This window comes from Dromaius novaehollandiae, chromosome 1 (assembly GCF_036370855.1).
Source record: "Dromaius novaehollandiae isolate bDroNov1 chromosome 1, bDroNov1.hap1, whole genome shotgun sequence".
In the NCBI taxonomy this organism is placed as follows: domain Eukaryota; kingdom Metazoa; phylum Chordata; class Aves; order Casuariiformes; family Dromaiidae; genus Dromaius; species Dromaius novaehollandiae.
Window position 1 is genome coordinate 216,719,032 of NC_088098.1, and position 23,149 is coordinate 216,742,180.

At 39.8% G+C, this 23,149-nt stretch overlaps 1 protein-coding gene across 3 annotated transcripts in view; it reads right to left on the reverse strand.

Moving 5' to 3' along the window:
• The window catches only part of FCHSD2 (FCH and double SH3 domains 2), a 148,457-nt gene that overhangs the window by 48,765 nt on the left and 76,543 nt on the right, over positions 1-23,149 (reverse strand). For all 3 annotated transcript variants that reach the window (XM_064505231.1, XM_064505230.1, XM_026097901.2), the window contains exons 4-8: positions 20,800-20,876; positions 19,616-19,760; positions 17,607-17,740; positions 14,520-14,574; positions 13,973-14,101 (exon numbers count right to left, since the gene is read on the reverse strand). In XM_064505231.1, the coding sequence (XP_064361301.1) occupies positions 13,973-14,101; positions 14,520-14,574; positions 17,607-17,740; positions 19,616-19,760; positions 20,800-20,876 (540 nt within the window). The remainder of the gene's footprint in view (positions 1-13,972; positions 14,102-14,519; positions 14,575-17,606; positions 17,741-19,615; positions 19,761-20,799; positions 20,877-23,149) is intronic.

The following is a 23,149-nucleotide window of genomic DNA, read 5'->3' on the forward strand; positions in this document are numbered from 1 at the left end:
CACATTTATTTCTTCAAATATATCTGGCGAACAAAAACTTTTCTACTCTCTCACGCAGTCTGCTCTTCCCAGCCGCTGCTTGGATTTATCACTTCCATATGCTGTTTTAAACCCTGAACACGGCTTTAAAGCTACCTGCCAGCTACAGCCAGGCACTCACTGAACAGGCTTTTCAAAAGACACCCTCAGGATCAGTTCAGCAATGGCAGTGTTGCAGTATTAAAAGAATTAGAGAAGATACTTTAATGAAATTAATCCATTATCGAGCATTTAAGATTTTCATCAAGGCAAACCGTTGCATTTTGGCACGATGAAGCGACTTGCAGTTACCAATGTTCCACTGTCCGACCCACAGCACAAAGGATGCTTGCAGAATAATCAAGGCGTTTTCCAAATCAAATTAAAATGTGTTTTTAACATTCAGTGTTAAATACCAAGTATTTAAACAATATGAAAAGGGCACAGTGTATTTCATGTATCTAATCCCGCTTTCCCCCAGAAAGCTCTCTGCTAAAGGAATACTAAATACTGAAGGAGTACTCCACACCACTCATACTAAAAATTAAGGAGTAAAATGAAATTATTTTTAGCAATTTTTGTAATCCGCAGAAATGAGCAACATGTTCTTAAAGGGATCACAGTACTGCGATTATCGTAATCATCACAGAACAACGGAGCAGATTATCTTGAACAATAAAGGAGAAAACACCACAGCAGCATGCCAAAGGTATAGCAGCTGCATTGCAGCATAAAAGATTAAACCGTGTTTCCCAAATACCACTCGGGAATTCCACATGCCAATTATACTTTATTACTTCTGGTAGTCCATTCTCGTTTATGCACAGGGGAATGATGCTGACAATTTATGCATGCACTCCTTGCGAGCGCCAGTGGGAGACGGCGCGCAGAAAGATAATTTTGGTTTTTGAAGTCAGCAATTAAAAACGTTGTGAAAGGTTTCTCCCTTTTAAATGGATTTTTTTCCCCAACAAAACAGCTTAGCCAGGCAAAAAGAAACCCCTACAAGTAGTAATCCTAAATCAGTCTTGTTCGGTTTCTTGGTTGTGCCATTCTCTCTGCACGCTGACATGATTTTATAAGCTTCTACCATTCGATACACAACAGCGACAGACGAGAAGATCCACGGAAAAGTGAACAAAACTGGATCTAGCATTACAATTTTCCTGACTGGAAACAGCTAAATATATTTTATTCTATAACATCATTCGATGAATGTGACTGCACTGAAGCGAGCGTCTTTTCAAACTTATTTCAGCAAAGTGCTGCACACTCAGTGAAAGTATAATGCTTAAAACTTAACAACCTTTTCAAAAAAGCTAGTTATTTCCATGATAATATCACCAAGAAAAATACGTAGCATTCCAAGCAATGCGTAAATCATATAGGAAGAGATGTCCCTGCTTGCATAATTTAAAGTTTTAATAGAAAAGAAAGGATGAAGGGCAGTCAGGTGCCTTGAACCATGTCTTACGGCAGAATATCTGTACAGCCACGACTAGAACTCCAATTTTCTGGATTATTAATATTGTCTGCACCAAAAATCTGCTGGGTTTGGGATTTTTTTTGGTACAACGTTGTATTTCATACCTAGTCTCCGTAATGGAATAAATTAAAATAATCACCTACGCAGTTAACTCAATGAACACCGCGTCTCTGTTACCCCTTTTTTTATCTTAAAATTAGACTTTTAGACCTAGCTAGAGGCGTCTGTGGTAAGCCTTCACATCAAAGTTCATAAGCAGAATTTAAATATATAGATTCCTGCTTGAAAGTACCTATACATACCTTAAAAAATATACTATCTTTTGCTCAGCAAATTTCAATTAAGATGAATGAGACATCAGAGAAGTGGCTCAACTAACCAGTGTAACTTCTTAAAGAAAATCATTTGGGTATACACATAATTATCAAATTAGCTAATTAAAAACATCAAAATTCTCTGGACTAAGTAGCTGTGAAAATATTTTACTTCAGATGAAAAAAAATGCTTCTCTCTCTCAGATTTTTACTACTTTTTATCCACTTTTTCTCCTTTTTTAAGAGCTCCGTATCACCCCTCTGCGCTGAACGCTTCTGGATGTTGTCCCATCCTGCCGGACACGGTGCACGTGGTGCCCATCAGAGGAGCGCTCTGAAGAACCAGCTTCACTGACAAGGTTCTTCCAAGCAACGATGGGTACAGCAGAGATGTGCATTAGCATTCAAAACCTACGGCAGCTTCCCAGTTACCTTAGTGCTTCAATAGCTATATAAAAAAATTGCAAATATCCATGTTCAGTTTGACCACTGTTTCAGCAACATCCAATCATCTGATGTTCTTGATCTACTGCATCTACCGAAAAGGAGTATTTTCCTCCCTTTCACAAAAACGGGGTTTATCCCTACGGAAAAAAATGATTTAGCAGAGATGACATCTTGAACAGATGAGGGTTTTTTTTTTTTTTGTATGAAAAGTAGTAGGCAGACAAACCATATTGCAGGATTCCTCCTCCTCCTCCCTTGGCTGGTCTCGTCAGCCAGCTTCCCAATCAATCATCTCCCTAGAGATCTGTAAACACTAAATAGAAATTTCTTGCCTCCTAATGCCCTTTGGCGGCCCGGCTCCAGCAGCACACAGACCAGCTCCGTTCATCGCCCTTCATAACAGTTCACAGCAAGGGGCAGCTCTTTCTTCATACACGCCATTCCCTCCTGCCGGGCCTTGAGCTATTTAGGGACTTCTCAAAAGGAACCTAAATCTTCTGTTTTCTGTCTGCTTCTGAATGCGAGCTTGAATTCAGCTGCAGGAAAGGACTGAAAGGCAAGAAAGCTTTCCAAGGACTGGCTGCTCCAAATTTTGATCAGCCATTATCCATATCAGATATGAAAACTAAGGACTAACTCTTCTTCACCTCCATCCATCCATCCGACCGAGGAAACAAACCACCAAAAGCTATGTTGAAACGGAGAAGTGAAGCTTTTGAAGCAGAAGAGAGTAAAAATGATCTCACAGTTTGTCACCAAACCCTACTGAGGCCCTTTCAATTCTGCAAAAGCAATTACAAGATCTGCCTCCCTCTGGGTAGACGTTCAGATGAAAAAAAATACAACAGATTAGAAGCTGTTTTTGCAATAGGGTTTTTTTAAGGGTTTAACTGTGCTTCAAATTCAGTGTGACATTTTCCTTCTTATAAAATTACCGGGCTTGTGCCGTATTGGCTCTTATCTCCTCCTTATTACTCTTCTACCTTTTCATAAATTATGTCCCTTAGAAATGCATTCTCCCGCTGTTGGCACACAAGCCACTAAATTAGTCTTCAGAGCCTCCTTCAAAAGATGGTCAGTATAACATGCTTTGCCATCTTCAAAGCTACTTTCCAGGTTCCTTGAAGACAACAAAAATCTATACTTACATCATGCTTCAAACACTCTTCTTCGAATTTTCTACCACTCCTAGAGGCTTTGGCAGAGGATTAGACACAGCTGATACCTTGCTATTGGCTTTGATGTAACCAGATGACCATGTTTAATTCACAGCCTATGTTGGTTAAGTTGCTATGACACCTAGATATTGCGTTTTTGGTTAAACAGCAGTGATTCACAAAACCTTCGGATTTCAGTTCCAATCACCCAACTGAGCATCTGAACATTTTCAGTACCAACTCCGCTATTGCTTCTGTGCTAAATAACTGCCGTGGCAGCATACGACAGCTCATTTCTCATACAGAGAAGCTCTACAGACCGCCGCTCAACTTATATACACCATTGGTCCAGGTTCAGCAATAATTTTTAAAGTTAAAGGCAGTAATATCCGATCACTTATCAGGGCAAAACCTAGGCACACACATCCCATTTTAAAAATGGTGCATGAGATTTTCTACAGTTTCAATGCAATCATGTGTAAATCCCAGATACTCACTGAAACATTAGTTGGTTATAAGCAATATATAGCGGATAAAACTGTTTTTTCCCTTGTGCCTTCATTTCTTTTAAGTGAATCCAGAGCTGCTAAAAACAAAACCCTTCCAACCAAACAAAACCTCATAAATGATCTGTTCAGGATGTCTGTCTCCACGACTTCTAAAACAGGAACGCTGCATGTTTCTGGTTAAAAGCGCAGACGGAGCCCCACCTGCCTCCCACCCCAGGTGCTTCCTGGGGCTGGCGATGGTCTGCACCAGCTACGGAGCACCGCGGCTTGCAGGCGGCTTTCTGGCCGAGAGAAGTATTTTGGGAACTGGCCTCGCTGCAGCACAGCGTGGCTTTGCAACGAGATGGTAAACTCTCATTTCCTCTTCAGAACAGGTAGTTTTATGACATTGGACAGAAAAATCTTACAGCGCTCTCCAAATCCTAAACCCTGTTTCCATGCAAAATCTTTAAAAGACAGAAAAAAAAAAGGTTTAAAAGCTGTTAACTCCTCAAACTAGATTTCTCAGTGGGATTGCCTAGCTTCTCTGAAGCACCGTCTCCTCAATCTTACCTCTTGCACGGGTTTCCTTGCACGCTTTTCCTAGCTGGTGATTTTGAAGTGCTTGACTTTCCAACAGTTTTCCCTTTTCTACTGCATTACATTCAACCTTCATCACTGACTATTCCTCCTTCCTTTCTCTGTTCACCACCTTTTGCACTCCACCAGTGATAAACAACGCCAAAGGAAAACTATCCGACAAGTCTGATGCATTATCAAGGAATAATTTTAATATCCCATGAAATACAATTTATTGAATTAATATAATCACCAAGATATGGTAATCACCTAAGTTGCCTTGATTTGTAAATTAGGCCACTTTGTTATGCTCTGTCTCTATATCGCACGCTCTTCACTAATGCAGTGACTAATACCTGCCTCTCTGGAAGCAAGTAGCCTTTTCAGACCAAATGCTTAGAGAAGGACTTGACTTGTGGTTAAAGCACGAGGTGAGACAGTGCGGTCATCAGTCAAATGTGACTATCACTCAGTTTTTCAGCTGTAGAACAGAAGTCGCTCTGATTCAGACATCCTTTTTGTCTCCAGTTTGGTTAGAAACGCTTGGTGATGAGTAATGTTAACCTTTCAGAGCCTAAGTATTAGATGCTATCAAACTGGAAGTATTAGATGCTACTATAGCTAGCAGTAGCTCCACCACTTAAGGTCAAGGCCATCTAAACTTCACTTGCTTGTGATTTTGCCAAAATCCCCACCAGCAGTGGTTGTCTTTGTCGGGATGCCTCTCTTCCCCTCCCTGCCGAAGTTTACTCACGGTCAGCTGGAATAGAAATGCTTAAAACGATAGTTAGCACATATGCAGCAGAGAAGTGCTAGAGCTCTCAGCAGCTAAAATTCCCCAAAGCAGGACTTAAATATGACCCGGGAAGTGTGACATACGAAAATTTAAGAGAAAGCCTAAACAAGGGAGCACAATTTTCTATTACTCAACAATTTATGTGGATGGATAATCACATTACAGACAGGGTCTTATCAAAATAATTAATTTCCCCACAGTTTGAAAAAAAAACCACCCTATGTGCACGTATGCACATCGACCGATTTCCTGGCAGGGAAAGCCGGCGTGGTATCTGGAGGTTACAGCCCACGATGAGTATTTGCTGGCACGCTCCCATCGCTGATCCGGCGTTGGGCAGCTGCCCCTTACTCATCACTCATCCTCCATTCATAGCAGCGAGCCCGAGAAAGCAAGGCACACAGTCATCGACCGCCTGGAAAGGAAGGGGCCGGTGCCCATCTGATACTGTAGATAACGCAATCTATGCCTGGCTCAATTGTAATTACAAAATATTTATGGCTCACAGCAGACAAGAAGGGGAAGTGGAACAATAGTTCTTTCAGTTACACGAAGGAATTAGCGGTTAGTAGCAGCAGTTTTAAAAAGGGCATTACAGTACCTTAAGAGAATAACTGGTGCTGAATTTATAAAAGAAACCATTATGAGCAAAATGAACCCCTCGCCTGACTTGAAAATTATTTTAATGTTATTTTTTCCTTCAGGATAGAACTTCCATTTCAGAAGTACTGAATAGTTCCCTGGGCACTTCTCAATCATTTTTAAAAGCCTAAAACAATAACGTGTATGTAAAATGATTTCTGACAGCAGTAACGTTGGCTCACGCTAGCTCGGGAGTCTACGGAGATTGCGAAGCCATGCAGATGTCATGTTCTTCTTCATACAGGGCACACGTTGAGCAGCCACTGCCGTGGTGACATTTCGGAGGCAATTTAAGACCTTCAGCTAACATGTCAACTTACTTTAAAAGGTCAAATGGAGTCACCAAAGCCAAAGAACGGTTTGCCATATCCTATATTATTTATATCCTATCAATTTCTGGGCATAATTCAAATTATTAACTGACATCCACAACGTCCTCAGTCTTGGGTCTTTTCTATATATATTCCCAGCTTCAGCTCAATCTCATTTGTACTAGTAAAGTTTGGGGTCCTATCAAAAGACTATTTAAATGATCCTTAAAAATGCTCTGTAAAAGCACTAGATGACTGTGCTGAAAGCAGTTGTCAGCGCGGCTTCCCCAAAGCTACCAACACTGCCAATACAGAAAACCCAGGGATTACCAAAACACAAATATTCTGGTACTTCTGGCTCACGCAGCTACTCCAGTTAACAGCTGAAAAAACCAAAGTGGAAGCTAAGGGTTCCCAAGAAGGTGGTCATGACAGAAGATCACACTCACAGAGTCGTGAGATAATTGAGGCTGAAAGTGAGATCAACCAGTCCAACCCTGGCTCCCGCTCCTGCGTTGGATCCCCTTCATGGCAAAACCTTTTTCTTTCTATCTAATCAAAATTTCCTCTATTCCAGCTTGTCCACTGCCTCTTGTCCCATCACGGTGCACCTCTGAGAAAAGTCTCCCTCTGCCTTCTCCACACCCTTCCCATGAGATAGCTGCAGACCATTAAGATCATGAGATCTTCCCTTCTTTTGAAGGCAAAACCCAAATCTCCTGCTATATCATGTGCACCAGGTACAGTGTCCACTCCTGGTGTTCAGTTGCAACGGCTCAACCACCACTCGCATTAATCCCTGCGACCACCAGCTCATTCCTGGTAAGTCAGACATTTCTCCCTCTCTTAGACCCCTTTGGGACAGTACTTTAAAAGCAGGCAAAGACACGCAAAGGAGAACACTCTTTGCATTTTCAAAAGCTGATCTCAAATTAAAGAAGCAATACTGCAGCGCGTCTCAGTGCTATTGCCCATGCGTAGGTAGAGATCTGTTCCCGGGGAATTATGTAAAATTAAGTTTCTGTTTCAGCCCGTGATATCACCACAAGAACTCTGATCAAGCGTATGGGAGCCAAATTAAACCATTGCACTTCCTCGTGTCAAAGAAACTGGAAAGTACAGAAAACCCAGAAAAGATGACTGGTACGCCCAACAATATAAAAACCTTACTGAAACCACAAAGACAAAAAAAACCCAGCAAAACCCACTTTTGACACTGTTCCTCCAACTTAGTCTTCAAACACCAAAGACCATCCTAGGTACTACACTATGAAATCAAAGCTAAAAGCACAAAAAAGCATTATTTAGAAACACCTGCTACTACTATTTGCCACTTTATGAAGAATTTTTCGAAGTGTCTTAATAAAAAATACATCTCTATCTGTGAGAGGTCCCACAACGTTAAGATCAAATTTAATTGCCATTGTTTTGGGGGTTTTATGCCCTATAATACCATGCAGGATCCTTAATGTTTAGCTACAAAGGCAGCTGTATGTTTGGCTCCAACCACGAAGCTCCACTGAAGACACAGACATTCAAATTCGCCTTTGAAACCTTAAGACAGATTTGCTTTAAAGGTTTCACTTAAAAGTACAAGTATTAAAAGGGAAACCTTGTGAGAGCAACAGATGCTGAATACATACTGGAACAACAACAACAAAAAAAGATTTATTAAGATATTTTCCTTTGTGTTAAAGACTTCGGTCCATTGGAACGAACTACCCAGCTGACACTTGGGTTCTGTGAAAACGTGTATTTTGAAATCAACTCAAGTCTTACATCTCCTTTTCTACTAAAATAATCAAAGTATTATTTAACACGTGAACACCTCGTTTCTTAGATTCACATCTCCTCGGTTATCAGGGTGTTATAGGGTCATACTCGGAGGCAGTTCACAGGGGGAACTTGCACAGGAGTTAAGAGCAGAGCAGCAAAATGAGAAAAGCAGAAACTTCTAAAAAGATAGGTATCAAAACAGTCCTGAATTTACTTCAACCATCGTCTTCTACTTCCTTCTGACCTTGGTTTGAACTTCTGCAGAAGCCTGAACGCTGGGCAGCCCATCTAAGCTTACAAGGGCTTTGCAGATTGCACCTTGGCAATCAGGTGATGGCAACCGCTTGTCAGGAAACCGGCAAAGAGCAAAACACGATGATGCCTTATTCTATTCTTTTTTATATCGCTACAGATGACCGAGATCAAAATATGCAGCTCAGATCCGCCAGCACTTTTGTCAGAAATCCACAGTGTTTGGGAACAGCGGTGCGCGGAGAGGCACGAGACGTAAAATCCGGCCATAAAGCACAGATGCAGAAAAAGGCAAAAGGATTAAAATCCTTTCAAAGGTGAGATCCCAAACTGCTTTGCCTCTCAGCCTCAGATATAATTAGCAAACGACACCTGATGATCAAGCAGAAGGAGGTCAAAACTTGCAGATGTTCTATCACTGCCAGCAAAAGAAAATAATTGAAGAGGAGATGGTTTTGGCACTAACCATACTATTATACTAGAGTTTTGATGCCATTATACCCCAGAAGAAACCACGTTTTCAACTGATGGTCAAAGAGTGGTCCTCTTTCTGGGACCTTGAGACTCGCATTGCTCACAAATGCAAACCAGCACGTTCAACTTGCATCAATATTTATCAATTTAAAATAAGAATGCAATGGAAAGATCACCCATCCTTCCAGGCAAGTGTTACTGCTCTGAAATTACACCTTTTCTTTTTTTAAACCACCTGTATAAGATGATTTCATTTACCTACGTAAGATGACTTTACATCCAGTATGCAGGTCTGCATCATATGATCCTTTCACTCCTGTACGATTAAATTCAGCTCAAATTAACAAATAGTGCATTGGCTGCTCAAGCACCAGGGTAAGCAGATCGGCACGACAAGCCGTCTAACTCGTGAGGAGTTTCTAGTAAGAACTCTTGGGGGAAAAAAAGGAACAAAATGAATATATTTTGTATTTACATATATAGCAACATGCCATTGCAACTTGCCTATTTCTAAATGAAACAATCTGAAATTGTAGTAACTTAACCAGATTTTTTGTTTGAAAAGGAAAAATAGATTTGTTTCCTATTTTATACAAAGACATTTCTTAACAGATTCAATTTGAGTTTGAGGAAAAGATGTATGGAAACTGGGATGGCACTGTAGAAGTCATTCTTGCTTCTTTTAAAAATGCAGGAAGTATTTCCCATTTTTTTTCGGACGCTCCCGCTTTTGTTTGTGACGGCTTTGCACAGTTACAAACACTGCAGAGGGAAATACTTTCTTCTTCGCATGAAGTTTTCCCAAGTAACATATTCTAAACTATCCAGAAACACCAGAAGCTGCAGGCCACTGTTGGTTCCACCAGCAAAAATGTTCATTTGTTGCCTGTTTCAGAAAACTAAATACGGCCACAATGCATATCTGTAATTCTGAACAGGTCAGTACAACAGCAGCATTTCTGAGTCAGAAACGATGCCGGCTTGTATCAAACGCGGACTAACCTACGGTGTTTCCAACATACACGATCCTTTCCTGGAAATAATTCCACAATTATTTCTATGCCAGCATAAACCAATACTGCTACTGCAAGAAAAATCATCACCCTTTCTTATTCTTGCAGATGTTTATTCTTCTCTGTCCTGTTTAAAGAGCTGTCACTCGTTTAGATAGTCCTACAGCTAAAAGTGGTGTCAGCTTTCGTTGGGTTCTGCCTGCTTTATTAATTGCGAGGCAAATGATTTATTTAAATGATTTATTTAAAAATTTCTGGAAAAACGAAATGCCCAACAAATCTTTTAGTGTAGCCTCATTCCAAGAGCTAAGCCAACTACAATCATTACTTCCCATAGCAATGAATACAGCAAAGCTGGCTAGAAGAAGAGTACTTAGTAAAATAGAGAATATCCTACATCGTGTTGTTTCTCATAGTTTCAGTTACTGCACTGTCTGTGGTCTCTCAACAATTCAATATTCAGTCTCATTTTAAAAGAGAAAGGATTCATTTAACGGTTACTGAGTAATTCTGAAAACCAACCTGAAAATGTTTCAAAAAGCACGTGTCTGCCACATGCAAAAATACCTGCCCAGACGAAAAGATAGCGAACAGAGTGGATGCAATCACTGATGTGCAGAACTTGTCCGGAAAGAGCAGACGCTACGTAACTGTGAAAGTCATAGGATGTCCTAAGAAAGTCGTAAGATGCTGAGGAGCTGCAAGGAGATGGGAACTCATAACATAAATGAGCATGTTTAGACACCACAGCTGTATTATAGCATGTAATATATACCGGGATCACACCTTCAGTCAACCTATTAAAACAGGAACGGTGCTGTCTAGAAAGGGCTTTAATACCCGTTAAAAGTACCGCTTTCCTAGTGATGTTACCTAGAATTATAACAGTAGCATATATTAGACAAAGTCTTCATTTCTTTATACTTCACTCCATTTTCCAGCTCCAGTATCTCTTTCATAACTGGCAACAGCTATTCAGAGTTCTCTACCCCATAGCCAGTGGTTTCATCTCTAACTCATTACTTTTCACTTTTTAGCATGAATTTCATTGCTATTTTCTTGCCTGGTCATCCCCAAATCATCAAGATCTTACTAAACTACCTTGCCATAAGCTTGAAATTTGCTCACTTTGAACAATTCTGTATCACCAAATGATCGCCTCACTCTTCAGTCCTTTTTCCGTATCATTTCTGTTAAATCAGTATGCTAAATAACCATTTTCTCAGTATTTTCAGCAGCATGGTTCCCCTGCACATTGCAGAAGGAAGAGATCAGGAAGAGAGAAACAACAACCCTGCCAGCAAGCATTATAAACCCCAAGTATTTACTTTACTCCTTTATCTTTTGTATCTCTTCATCAGTTGCTAATCTGAGAAAATCCTCACTCTACCTACAAAAACACATTTCTTCTACTTGAGACCGAGTGGGGAAGGCTCTTGTAAATTCAAGACATTAAATCAGATGAACTGCCCTTATCCACAGGCTTACTTGATTCCTGTAAAGGTCTCTTTTGGAGGGTTGCTTTCCCTCTTCAAAAAGCCACATTGAGCGGTCCCGCTAAATCCCATCCATCCCTCGTGTGCACCGACTCCATGTGTCACTGCACCTGGTTTATCAGCTGGCCTCCTGGTCCCCTGTCTAAAGGCTGGGACACACGTGTTCCTCGCTGCTCTAGGGGCACCGCGGCTGATTTTAACAACAGGTTACACGTGGTTGTTCATATTTAAGCAATTTCACATCTGAATTCGCATTACAGCTCTTGGAGCAATATACCTGGATCCCAGGGACTTATTACACTTCATTTTCCTGAGGGATTCCCCCGCCTCCCCCCATCCTTTAAAGTCTTTTCAGTAGACATTTCAATTTGAGACCGTGCCGGAGACTCGTTCCTGCCCTTGCCCCTAAGACTTGCACCGTTGCAAGGACCTGTGCGTGTCCTCCTATGTATTTTTGCTCAGGAAGAGCGGTGCAAAACACTAAGTTGCAGTTCTTCATGGAGAACGTATTTCTCACTAGCCAGTCCAGGAGAACCAACTGCTGTAAAAATCCCATAAAGAGATGCAGGAAAAGAACCCGGAAAGTTGTCCTCCTCTTCCAAAGTACTTTGGCTCAATGGAAGTACTTGTAGTTTAGGTTCTCAGTAAACCGCAGTGGTCTACAGAAAAGCATAGCTTGTACAGACAGATTTCCGCAAGCAAAGCATCGTTCCCATTGAACGCAATTTCAAAACAAGTTCAGAAGACACCTAGACCATCGGTGAATAGGCTGGCAGCGTTAGCAATAGCAATCTGGAGAGAGCTACAAAAGAGAGGACCAGACGAGACAGGGCCTTCTAACTGGGCAAAGAAACAACCATTTGCTGACATAAATCAGCAGCAGCTTTAGCAACAGAAGCCAGAGTAACTAAACCATCTATGGACAACTCCACAGTGCAGAAGAATGGCACCACCACGTAGACCATGCAGTCTACTATCATATTTTTCAGTCTTTCAAGAACAATTCATAGCTTTTAGTTTGATGTTTCATTACAACTTAAATATTCCCAGGCTATCTACAGGTTCCTAACTTCACCATACAGAAATCTAGCACCATCCAGAAGACAAAAATGCACATGGAAGCTCAAAGTTGCCAAGATCCTGCAGACCTTAGCATGTGGACACCTGGACAGCTTGGTTCATGATGCACACAAAACGTAGCAGATACGTAGAGGAAACCAGACTCACAACGCGCAAAGCAACACTTTACAGCGATGCCCTTATGACGTTGTGACACTAGAGTAGCCATAACCTACCGGAGCCAGCTAGAATTACACCTGGGTTATCTGCTCACATTTTTTCTTAATGCCCATTTTGTTTCATAGGTTAGAAATGCAACAAATTGGTTTCTGGCATTATTTACAAGTAAGAACATTAACTAATGGCAACCAGTCATGCCTGTAAATCTGGCATTATGTCATATAAGCTTCTACTAATAATTTTATCTTGAGCATTATAAGGAAATATTTACATTATAGCTGTTCCCATATACTAAATATTTTGTCAGTAGAAACACTCATGTGTTGTTAATAAGAAAGCAAAACTTACTGCAGCCAAGTGCATCAGACTACTTAACTGGCTGTTCTTTTGAGTTACCAAGACCTGAATTAGCCTTCCAAAAAGTCAGATATTAGGCACAGCAATGAATTTATACAGCAGGTTGTAATCTGCTATAAGGGGCACGCACATATTGCCATAGGGAGCAGTTAGCTTAGTCAAGATACAATGGAATTACACACAAGAATACCTCCGAGGCCTGGTTTTGGCTCTCTGATTTTCTAATTGTTATCTGTTTTCCAGACCAATGTATTTTTTCTTCCAGTCTACATAAGCATTCTGATGACACAGTGCTCTGTTTTAACATGCTACCCTTGGTTCCAGGTGACAGCCTACACACAAATTTTAATTTACAAAAAGCAATTTTAAATGAAAATTAAAGACTAAGTTGTCATGCCTGATCATATCACTCGGAAAAAGTTTGTAGATAGCAAATATAAATTAACTTTCAATATGTCACTATATGAAATACAACTACGTAAAGTGTGAATTAGCTTTAAACAGCTGATTTTACAATTTATCCATAACAATCTATTCTGAGTTAAAGGAATAGTGTATATTTAAGGAATTCTAGAATGATATTACACACACTCTGAGCAATCATATTTGAATCGTAAGCATGTCATTTCTTATGAGTTCAATTATCTACTGTCAACTTGACTTTGCAAGCTGATACGTGTGAGGCAATGATAATTTGCTATTCTATAAAGTTCATAGAGTTTGAAACCAGCATATTTAATGGTCATGTTTTCATTAGCTATATCATAAATAAATGTTCTGATCAGATAACTAGATATGAAAAAAAATCATAGCATATGCTACTGAAGAACTAAAACGTCTCCAGCACACTTACGGGTTGACTGCAACAGGAAACTACAGGTCTTAGTTTTACAAACGTAATCCCTCTCTCTACATGAGCTTTTCAGAAAAAAATGAACCAAAAAAATTGCGACTGCTTAGCCCTGGGGCTCGATCATTGGTACTGAGTATCCTGCCCTCCATCTATTGCAGTATATCGGAAAAGACAATATCACTGTCACAAAGCGACCCAAGACTTTGTATCTTTTTAATTTCACTTTCCAGATTTTCACACTTTCCAATTCCCATAAGTAAATTAGCTTCCTTACCTTCATAATGTTTACTAAGTCTGTTTGATAATAGCGGTCTTGGTGTGCATTAGCAGCTGCTAAAGTAAGAAGGTAATCATTCCTCGCATGGATAGCCTTTGAATTACACTCGGATCGTCGTGCTTTTAACTGCAACAAGAAACCAAAGTCAAAAGATGGGTACTAATGAGAAATTAAATGACTAAACATATCTTAATAGTAAATTAACACACATACATGTATATACTAATATAATTAACACTTTGAGGGATTTATTTTTATTTTATTTTAACATTTTTGTTGATGCTGCTTTGAAAGTTGAAGGGGATTTTTAATTTTTTTTCTCTCACGCAGTTTGTAATTTCACATGTGGCCTTTAAAAGCTTCCTTGCATATTCGGGCATAGGTGATTCTGCACTCTGACTGCTGAAGCCATTTGTGCTTCCCTCTAAAAATCTACCTTCTAAAACATCGGCCACCTCCGGAGTCCAGACAACTTTTGTTACATGCCTCTGGAAATCAGCTTCAAAGCATGACTATAATCAGCATAAGTTATTCTCACACTCACCTTTACACTTGCCTTCTGCAAGCTTATTCTCGACTGAAAAAGACTAAGTTTGGACCTGAAATAAAAATTAACAGAAGAGATCATCTCATATCTTTTCTACAGAAATACAGGATAAACAGGCCAATGGATTTTACTTCTGCAAAATTTTAACTTAGATAGCTTTTTAGGCCAAAAATCATATTTGCACAGTTTCAAGAAAAGTTTAAAGGATCAAGATAGCTACTACAAAAAAACCTAAGCGTGCTCATCTACATCAGCAGTACCTTATCACATGTTCTTCAAGGTCTTGCATAGCCTAAACTGATTTTTGAACAAAGTTTAAACACACCATGAAAGGGATCTTGGGTGGCAGCAGAAACACAAGCTGTTTCGGTGTTTGACGGATTTCGAGATAACTCTCCGGTCACAAAGTGCTGCAGATTTGAACTGCTGGTCATCTGGTGGATCGCCATGGCAAAATCACCAGGAATCCTGTGCCAGAAAGCTAGAGGAGCCCCATCTATGCATGTTTTTAAGAGCAGAATTGGCCTCATTTTCACATTGGGATCAATGAAAGAGAAATTAGAGAACTTCTCTAATAGCTCTTTGAAAGATGGTGGCTTAAAAAGTATGTAAGGAAACAAAATTAACAAATACTTGAATTCCATATTATTTGGCAGCTATAACACAGGGAATAGAAAGCCCTAGCAATACAGAAAACATAAGTAATGATTTTACTCAGATGTTATCAGATTCCTTTAAAAAGGAAATAAGTTTCTTTCTTTGGAGCCAAAGAAATGATCTGATAATCAGAAGTATTACCTAATGTTTTCCATCCTTTACGTACGAGCATTTATCATATAGCATGCAAGAACCTGGAATTTTAAATTGAGCAAAACAATCATAACAAATGTTATCCACTAACATTGTAAACCTTATTTCGAAAGAAGTATCATTCCACGGTTCAAGTAACATGACATTTTAGAGAGGCTGGGTTTTTTGTTTTTGTTTTTTTTAATCTTTTACATAATCTACAGAAACCGGTAAGACCTGGCTTTAACAGTACTTGATTACACTGATATGATAAAATCGCAATACTAAATCCACTTCTGTCCTCATGTAATTTTAACAGTTCAGTATTTCCGCTTTGGCTACTTCCATCCAAAAACCTCTCACTGTAACACTAGTTAGTACCACGACTGCAGTGATATTTCTGCAGCAGGCAACATCTTAAGAACAGATGCACTTGGGTTTATTTTTTTTCAGTTCATCTTATTTTATACAGTGAAATGATATGAGGTTTCTCAAAATACGGGAATAGAAAATAAAACATAGGGATGAAGATATCGCGTGTATTGTTTTAAGTGGGACTTTTGCCTGAGACATAGCCTATATAACAAGCCCAAGTAAAACCAGTGGAAGAGACAAGAAGCTGGAAGATACAGTGAAGATCACGTCTTGAAGGCTGCTTGCTTCCAAAGCTCAGCTAGAAATTTGCTGGCAACCGCAGCTTGCACAGACACCCTTCAACCCTCCAGGAATTTCAAGGCCTGAATTCCTCTCCTGCTTTCTGGAAGGATTTTTCCTTTCCCTTCCCACAAGATGCTTTTTAAATAAATAAATAGGAGGGGGCACAAATTTTAAGGCTGTATTAAGATGAGTTGAAACAGCGCTGCTTGCTGAGCAGCTCATTTCCATCTTTGCTCAGCAGGACCTAGCTACATCCTAATGGCACTTCCCATTTGGAAGAGATTAAAAGTGGAACCAATACTTCATGTTTTCGCTCACCACGAAGAGCTTAGTACCAAACATATTGCAGAAAGCACCAGTGCAACATCTGCTAGCACCTTCTTTTGAATCCTCTGGCAGCACAGATGACTTCAGGATACATTTCTTCTTTGAGTTTATGAATGGAGAAGTCATAAAGAGGGAGACTGACTTGCGATCAACCATGAATTGGTGAAAAGCTTTATAATCTTCTCAATTTTGGTGGGCTATATAGTATATTTAGAATATTCATCGTGTGGAAACTATTTAAAGCATTTGTGACTTTCCCTTAAAAATCTCGCCACAAATATTTTGGATGTTTTTCAAGAGGAAAAAAAAGATAATAAGCAAAAGTAGAAGACTGACGTCTAGAACTTGTTTGTATTTTTTCCCAGCATAAGGACTATTAATAAAGAGAAGGAGGCAGCACAGTATGAACAGGCCAACCAGATTTATGAGCCTCAAAAGCAAGCATACAGCGTGCCTTTGAGTAAACAGCTGTTTTAACCTGAACAGTACGAGTCTGGTCCCAAATTCCCAAACTCAAGCGTTTTGATTTTCTGCAGATACGACAATCTCATTAAAGCCTTTCCTCTTCATCACCCCACCTGAGAAGGTTGCCTTTCAACGATCAAGAAGCTCCTGGGCTTCAAGTGAAGTAGAAAGAGAAGAGGAAGAACATCTCCGTTTGAGAAACATGTACGTGCAAGGGAAAGGATTTCTCTAACGAAAACGTAATTGCTTGTCTTTCGCTGAGAACAAGTCTGGGGAATCCCTCAAAATAAAAAAAAGGCAAAGAGCTGGTAACAAATGGTGGGGCGAACTCCCATAATTCGGGAGCCAAATGCCAAACTGAAAACATGTGCGTTAACTTGCTTTCTGGAAAGGAAGGGAATCACCTCTTTAGGGTGTCAAGGAGCATAAAAACCTAAAGCCTGAAAAACTGATCTTCAAAAATGGAAATCCATGTCCTGTTCCCCCACCCCCCAAGGTGGACTGATACCAAAACTGAGATCTGTAGAGAGAAAAGGAAGTAAGTAGCCTTTACTATCAAAAAGAGTGCCAGGTCACACATTATCCTTTAAAAAGGCTGAATTAAAGCACTTAGTTTAACTCTTTTTCTAAAGAAACCATTCTAAATAAATTATACTTAACAATCAGAGTAAAAGCCTGCTTGAAATGCTTACAAAAATGTATATAAACAAAGAAAAAAATTGGCATAAGCTTATTCAGAGCCATTATCCTTCTTCTAAAAGAATATCAAGTGTAAAAACTAATACAAATACAAATCTGCTTTACACGCATGCAATTATTTATACATATGCTATTATAAAAACATACTTGGCCTCAATATCAGCTTTCTCCCGCACTGCTTGAGCCATCTGTTCAGTCTCAAAATATTTCTTTTTGCCCTTAGCTAAATCTTTTACTGTCTCTTGTAATTCAGCTTGGATCCTTGTCAACTGGTCCACACACTGAAAAAAAGCATGCAGGAAACAAAACATTAATTTTTTTTCTTGCATCCACCTAATAGGAGTGTTATTATTTTACTGCTCTCCATGAAATTTTATATACAGCCATGCGGTCTCCAAGTGACTCCAGGTCAATTATTCATGTCTTTTAAAGCCGATCAGAACATAAAACCCTTTTTCTTTCTTTCAATTGCTCTTTAACTATTCAAATTCAAATCGATAATTCGTAAACTAAACATAAAAGTCCTGAAAGCTTTTGAGGAGACAATTAGTTGCAATAACCGGAATACAGGAAGGAGAAACCTGACAGCAATTCACCAGAGGTGACACCAAAAGGATTAATCTTTCCTTCTCTAAAATTTAAGGCGTGAGATAAAATACACTATGTAAAACAAAACAAGACATGAGCAACAAGACCAATCTGGTAAACATTATTTTAAGTGCTCTTTTTTTTTCTAAACTGCATTTTGAGAGCTTTCCAGCAAACAGGATTGTATTGGAAATTAGTGTCATTCACAAAGAAGATTTAAGGGCTTAAAATGCAAAACTTTGTATTATTCAAGAGGTGAAAATAAGTCCATCTGTTTTCATGAACACAGTAAAGCCAACACTGCAAAATACAGTCTACTGTCAGAAAACAGCATTCAAAGGAACAGCAAAAACATTATTAAACTGTCCAACAACCTCCCAAATCTCTTCTCCACTCCAGTGCCGGAAAAGCGTTACATTAGGAAAGACTTAACAAATGTGGAGTAACCATGTCCAGAATTACACCATCTTTAAAAGAGATTTTTACAGATTTTCTTTCTTTTACCCAAATTAGCTTAACGACATATGAGTAAAATTTTAAAGCATTTATAAGTAATTAAATACCCCTATTATAGGTGTTACAGACTGCTCACGGGCAATCACGGCTCCAAGTAATATTTAGGGCAGAGCCTCAAGTTTGGTACAGAGCCAAATTTGCCCTTCTGTCCTTCCAAGGTCAGTCCCAGGTCTCTCCTCTTTCTATGTTCCTACCACATATCCTGCTTCTCCAAATCGAGGTGCCACCCACCCATCGCCCTCTGAGCACTCTTCCTAAACACTGAACTTCTGCTCGTTACGTTAATTAGTAACGCATGCAACCTTTCCATTAAAACTACTGGAAGGACAAAAAAAGGAATAAAAATTTAGGTTCAGAATAAAACCGTTCTTCGATATGTGCAGACCACGAAAGCGTAGGGCTCAACCAGACAAGCTCACGAGGCCACCAGGGAAGCGATGAAGATGATGGCACAGGGCCGGGGCTGCTGCTCCCCAAACAGCTGGCTGTGGGTAGCCCGCTCGCCTGCGTTCCCGAGCCACTGAGCGAGGGCCAGGGACCAGTTTGCTTAAGAGGTCGAACATGGTCCGTAGGAGACACATTTACTCCCAGATGCCACCTTGTGATTTAGCCGTAAGCAAAACGTGGCCAGGTTGTCCGAAATTGTTCCAATTTTGTATTGAAAAGGCTCAGAAAAATGCATTTGATGCAAAATTCTCAGATGCTTCCAAGTCGAGAGGCTAAAGGCTCAGAGAAAGGTCTGGAGAATTAAGATGACATCTCATCAACAGCAACTTAATACCTGCTGCAATCCCGCAAAGAGACGCTGCTTCTAACAGAAGCTCAGTCTTAGTCGGGCATCCCAGTCTAAGTCCAAGCATTTTGTAACTACAAGTATTCTAGTGTAAGTATAAGCATTTTACTGACTCTGAATTTAAATTTCCATAAGGTTTTATCTGGATGGGGGTCATCATAACTATTTATCTGTTTGGAAATCCAAAGGAATGGGTGACAGTTTGCACTGTATAAAAACTCAAGTTAAAACCAAGCAAACAAACGAAAAACACAAATACCTTTTTCAACTGCTGTTCCTTAAAGCACCTTACAGTCCTGGCTGGTTCAGAAATTAAGTTTTTATAGTTCTCACAGATATTGAGCCGAGACTGGGCCACTTGCATTGTGCCTTCCAAAAGCGATTTCCAAACTGAGTACATGCTCCTAAGGAAAGAAAGAAAGAAAGGTTGTGGGAGGAAAGGAAGAAAGGCCAGGCATTACTATTGAAAATGGGTGTTGCCTTAAATAAGTGGCATACATTTTTCAAAAGATTGCTATTAAAAAAATAAAACAAAAACCCAGAATTGTTTATGCTGATCTAAGCAAATATTTGCACTTTTACAAAATCTTCGGGTTCTATGAAAACTAAAAATTTCCCCTCCTCTCCCTGTTTTGAGATTCAACTTTTTGGCAAACATTTTTGGGTGAATCCATTGCTCTAATGGGAAAGACCCAGAGAAACCAGCAACCAAAATATCTATCTATCTATATATACTTCAGACTGATAATTCAGTTTATTGCTTCACAGACACAGAAGTGGTCTGAAGGCACTGAATGTCCAAGAGCACAAATCTAAGAACAGTTTATTCCTGTTTGAAACAAAACTTGCCAGCGTACAAAGAGCACGTTAAAATAAAGTATCTTAAAACTTTTCCCAAAGGTTTAGGAGGTCCTGTTCAAAAGCAGGAGCCTTTCATCGTTTGTTTTCACGTCGTGATCCACCTTTCTTGCTAATGAAGCTAAGTTTTGTAAACAGTTGTTTCTTGCTGTGCCTCGCTGTCAGGTGCGATCTTAACTAAGATTAGCCTCCTAAAAAGAAATTTGCTTTTTTTTTGTCTTTTCCTATGAAGAAATCCATATGGTTGTTACTCTAATCTTAAAGCTATTTAAGAAAATATCTAATACATACACCAAATCCCCAAATATGAATACCCAAAGAGGATGCACAATTAAGCTTTTTCCCTGTTTTGTCATTTTGGTTTTTCCATCTTCCTAAATTATTCAAGTAATAAGACATCTACTTAAGCCTATCTCAAAATTTTAGGGGGAAACAAAGCTTCAGTTTTAACTGGCAACATTAATGCAACAAAGAAAAAAAATCATTTTAACTACAGAAGAGAGCTGTTTCATTGCCGAGGAGAAAAATTATACAAATTGAAAATATAAGGACAGCTTATTTCACGATATCCAACTGTTAAATTACCTATAATCGTTTCGCTCATCAGCTTTTATGCCAAGCCAGTCCTTCTTTAAGTACTGGCTAGCCAGCTTCTGGATGCTCTGTTAAAAGAAAGAGAAAAAAAAGAGTTAAAATCAAGAGGTACCTAAGAAAGCATCTTTGCTGTTATATCAGACAAAGAATAACGCGACATATAAAGAAGTAATCAAGCACAATTTTAAGGAACTACTGTAATAAAGGAATATTTCTTATATTTTTGTTTTAGATAAGGTTTTGTTGAGTCCCCTTCAGCAGGTTTGTGCTGATGCTTTAGGTCCCAGGCGCTCTGGACGACGTGCACAAACGCACGCCCCAGCGCCGAATGTGTTCCTCCGCGTGAATAACCCCGGCGAGACCAAAACCCCAGATGATGCCTTCACGCAACATGTGGCAGAAACGGAGCCAGGAAAAGCTGCTGTAAAACACCTAAATCTAAGTGCTCACAGCCACCAAGTAACACAAACTGTTATTTAACTGAACGCAACGAAAGCGCGGAGCCATCAGGTGCCGCGTGTGCTGGACGGGGATGTCCAACGTTGGACGTTCAAGGTTGCAAGCGCCCTCATAAAGAAAGGGGCCACAAAAATCAGTGAAATGCAGAATAGAGGGCTCCAGCTGTACTTTGAGATGTTTGATCATTTAGTGTTTTTTCCATCCAAACCATTAAACCACCAACAACAAAAAAAATCACTATACACATTTCACAGAAAACTGCTGTGTGCAAACGCATTGTTTGTAATGAGAGCGGTACAGTAGATTTGCATGCTTAAACTTTAGGCTGAATGTAATTTTTTTTCCCTTTTTGTATAAGATCCTTCTTGTTCTTTGCTCAATGACACTTTTTGTCTCGCTCTGCTGAAACACAGAGTAGTGCTGTGTGGCTCCAACCACTGGTTGCTTAACCTCTGGCCACGCGGGTGGCCCGGCAGCGCGCTCGCTCCCGGCTCAAAGGCGCATACGTCCATCACGGCCTTCACAACGTAAACGGCTGGAAATAACGATATTTAAAGGCCGGAGCAAGTTTTTAAGGAGGCAATAAGAGAAGCCCTTTCGGAAGGCTCTTTCGATTGCGGTAGTATTTGGTAGCACGTTTCCCATAACCTAAAAGCTCTGTAAAAGTCACTTTATGGGATTGGATGCAGCCTTGCTTAGTAAGGACACCATTAAAAATCACTACGTAAATCCCCAAAGTTGAGGGAAATCCATAAAAACCTCTTTTCCCTCTCAAATTCGGTGCACTTGGAGTTAAGCATAGAGTCGCCACTGGAAATCCTGCCCAGGAGAAGCAAGGCTGCAACGGTTGGCTATGGGCAACCACATGTTGGGTACCACCAGGCTCAGCATCTACGCGTATTGTGCAAAGTCCTTTTTTCAAAAGTTTTGCCATCTGAAAACACTGATTTATTTTTTAGTATAAATACGTAAATCCACAGCTCCCCAAATCTACAAAAATAGCCTGCTCGCTGATGACTGTTAAACAAGGATTTTTTTTTCCCTTTTAATTTTATAGCTCCCTCCTAAGGTAGCAGATCGTTAAATTGGAATAAAAGTTCGGTTAATTTTTGTGAATGGTAATAACAACTGAAAGCGCTGATGCATTTTAAAGTACACTATTTTTCACCAGTAATCGATATGAAAAGCCAAAGATGTTTGAAATGCCCTGCAAGGCCTGCAACCGCTGCTCACAGCTTGTCGGAAGAGTTGTGCGTGGCGACTCTTGTGTTAATACTACATTAAATTGGATTTAGAAAGAGCAAACGTAAAATCGTGCAAACAAACTGGCTGCCATACAATGCCAAAGAGCAGCTTTGACTTCTCTTAAGAAGAAACATACCCCTCTTCTGCGTCTTTGCCCCTCCAGCAAAATGCGTATTATATTGCCATATACAAACATGTTAATATTACGCCTTCATGGGTGTTTCAGCTGTTTGCAAAACTAATGGATGGACGGATTGGACAGAGAAGAAAGATGTCCCAAATTAAAAGATTATGGACAGAAAAGTAGGTGGCTTTTCAGATGATGTACATTAACAATATTTTCAAAGCATTCTCAAGATCTTTATTTACAAGGATTGAAAGATGCTGATGACATCCAGCCTCCCTAACACCTACTAGCAGTGGCAGAAAGCATGGCAGACGCTATCTGATGCAACACTGAGTTTTGGAAAGTACCTATCAACAGGACAAATTTAGGGTACTTTTTCAGTATTAGGAGCTCGCCTCACTCCAAAGCAGCTTTTGATGTCTTGCATCGTTTCAATCATCTCTCCTTTTTGGAACAGAAGCCACCAGCTTTTTATTTAGTTATTTATCTTACAAACAAGTCTACCATCTG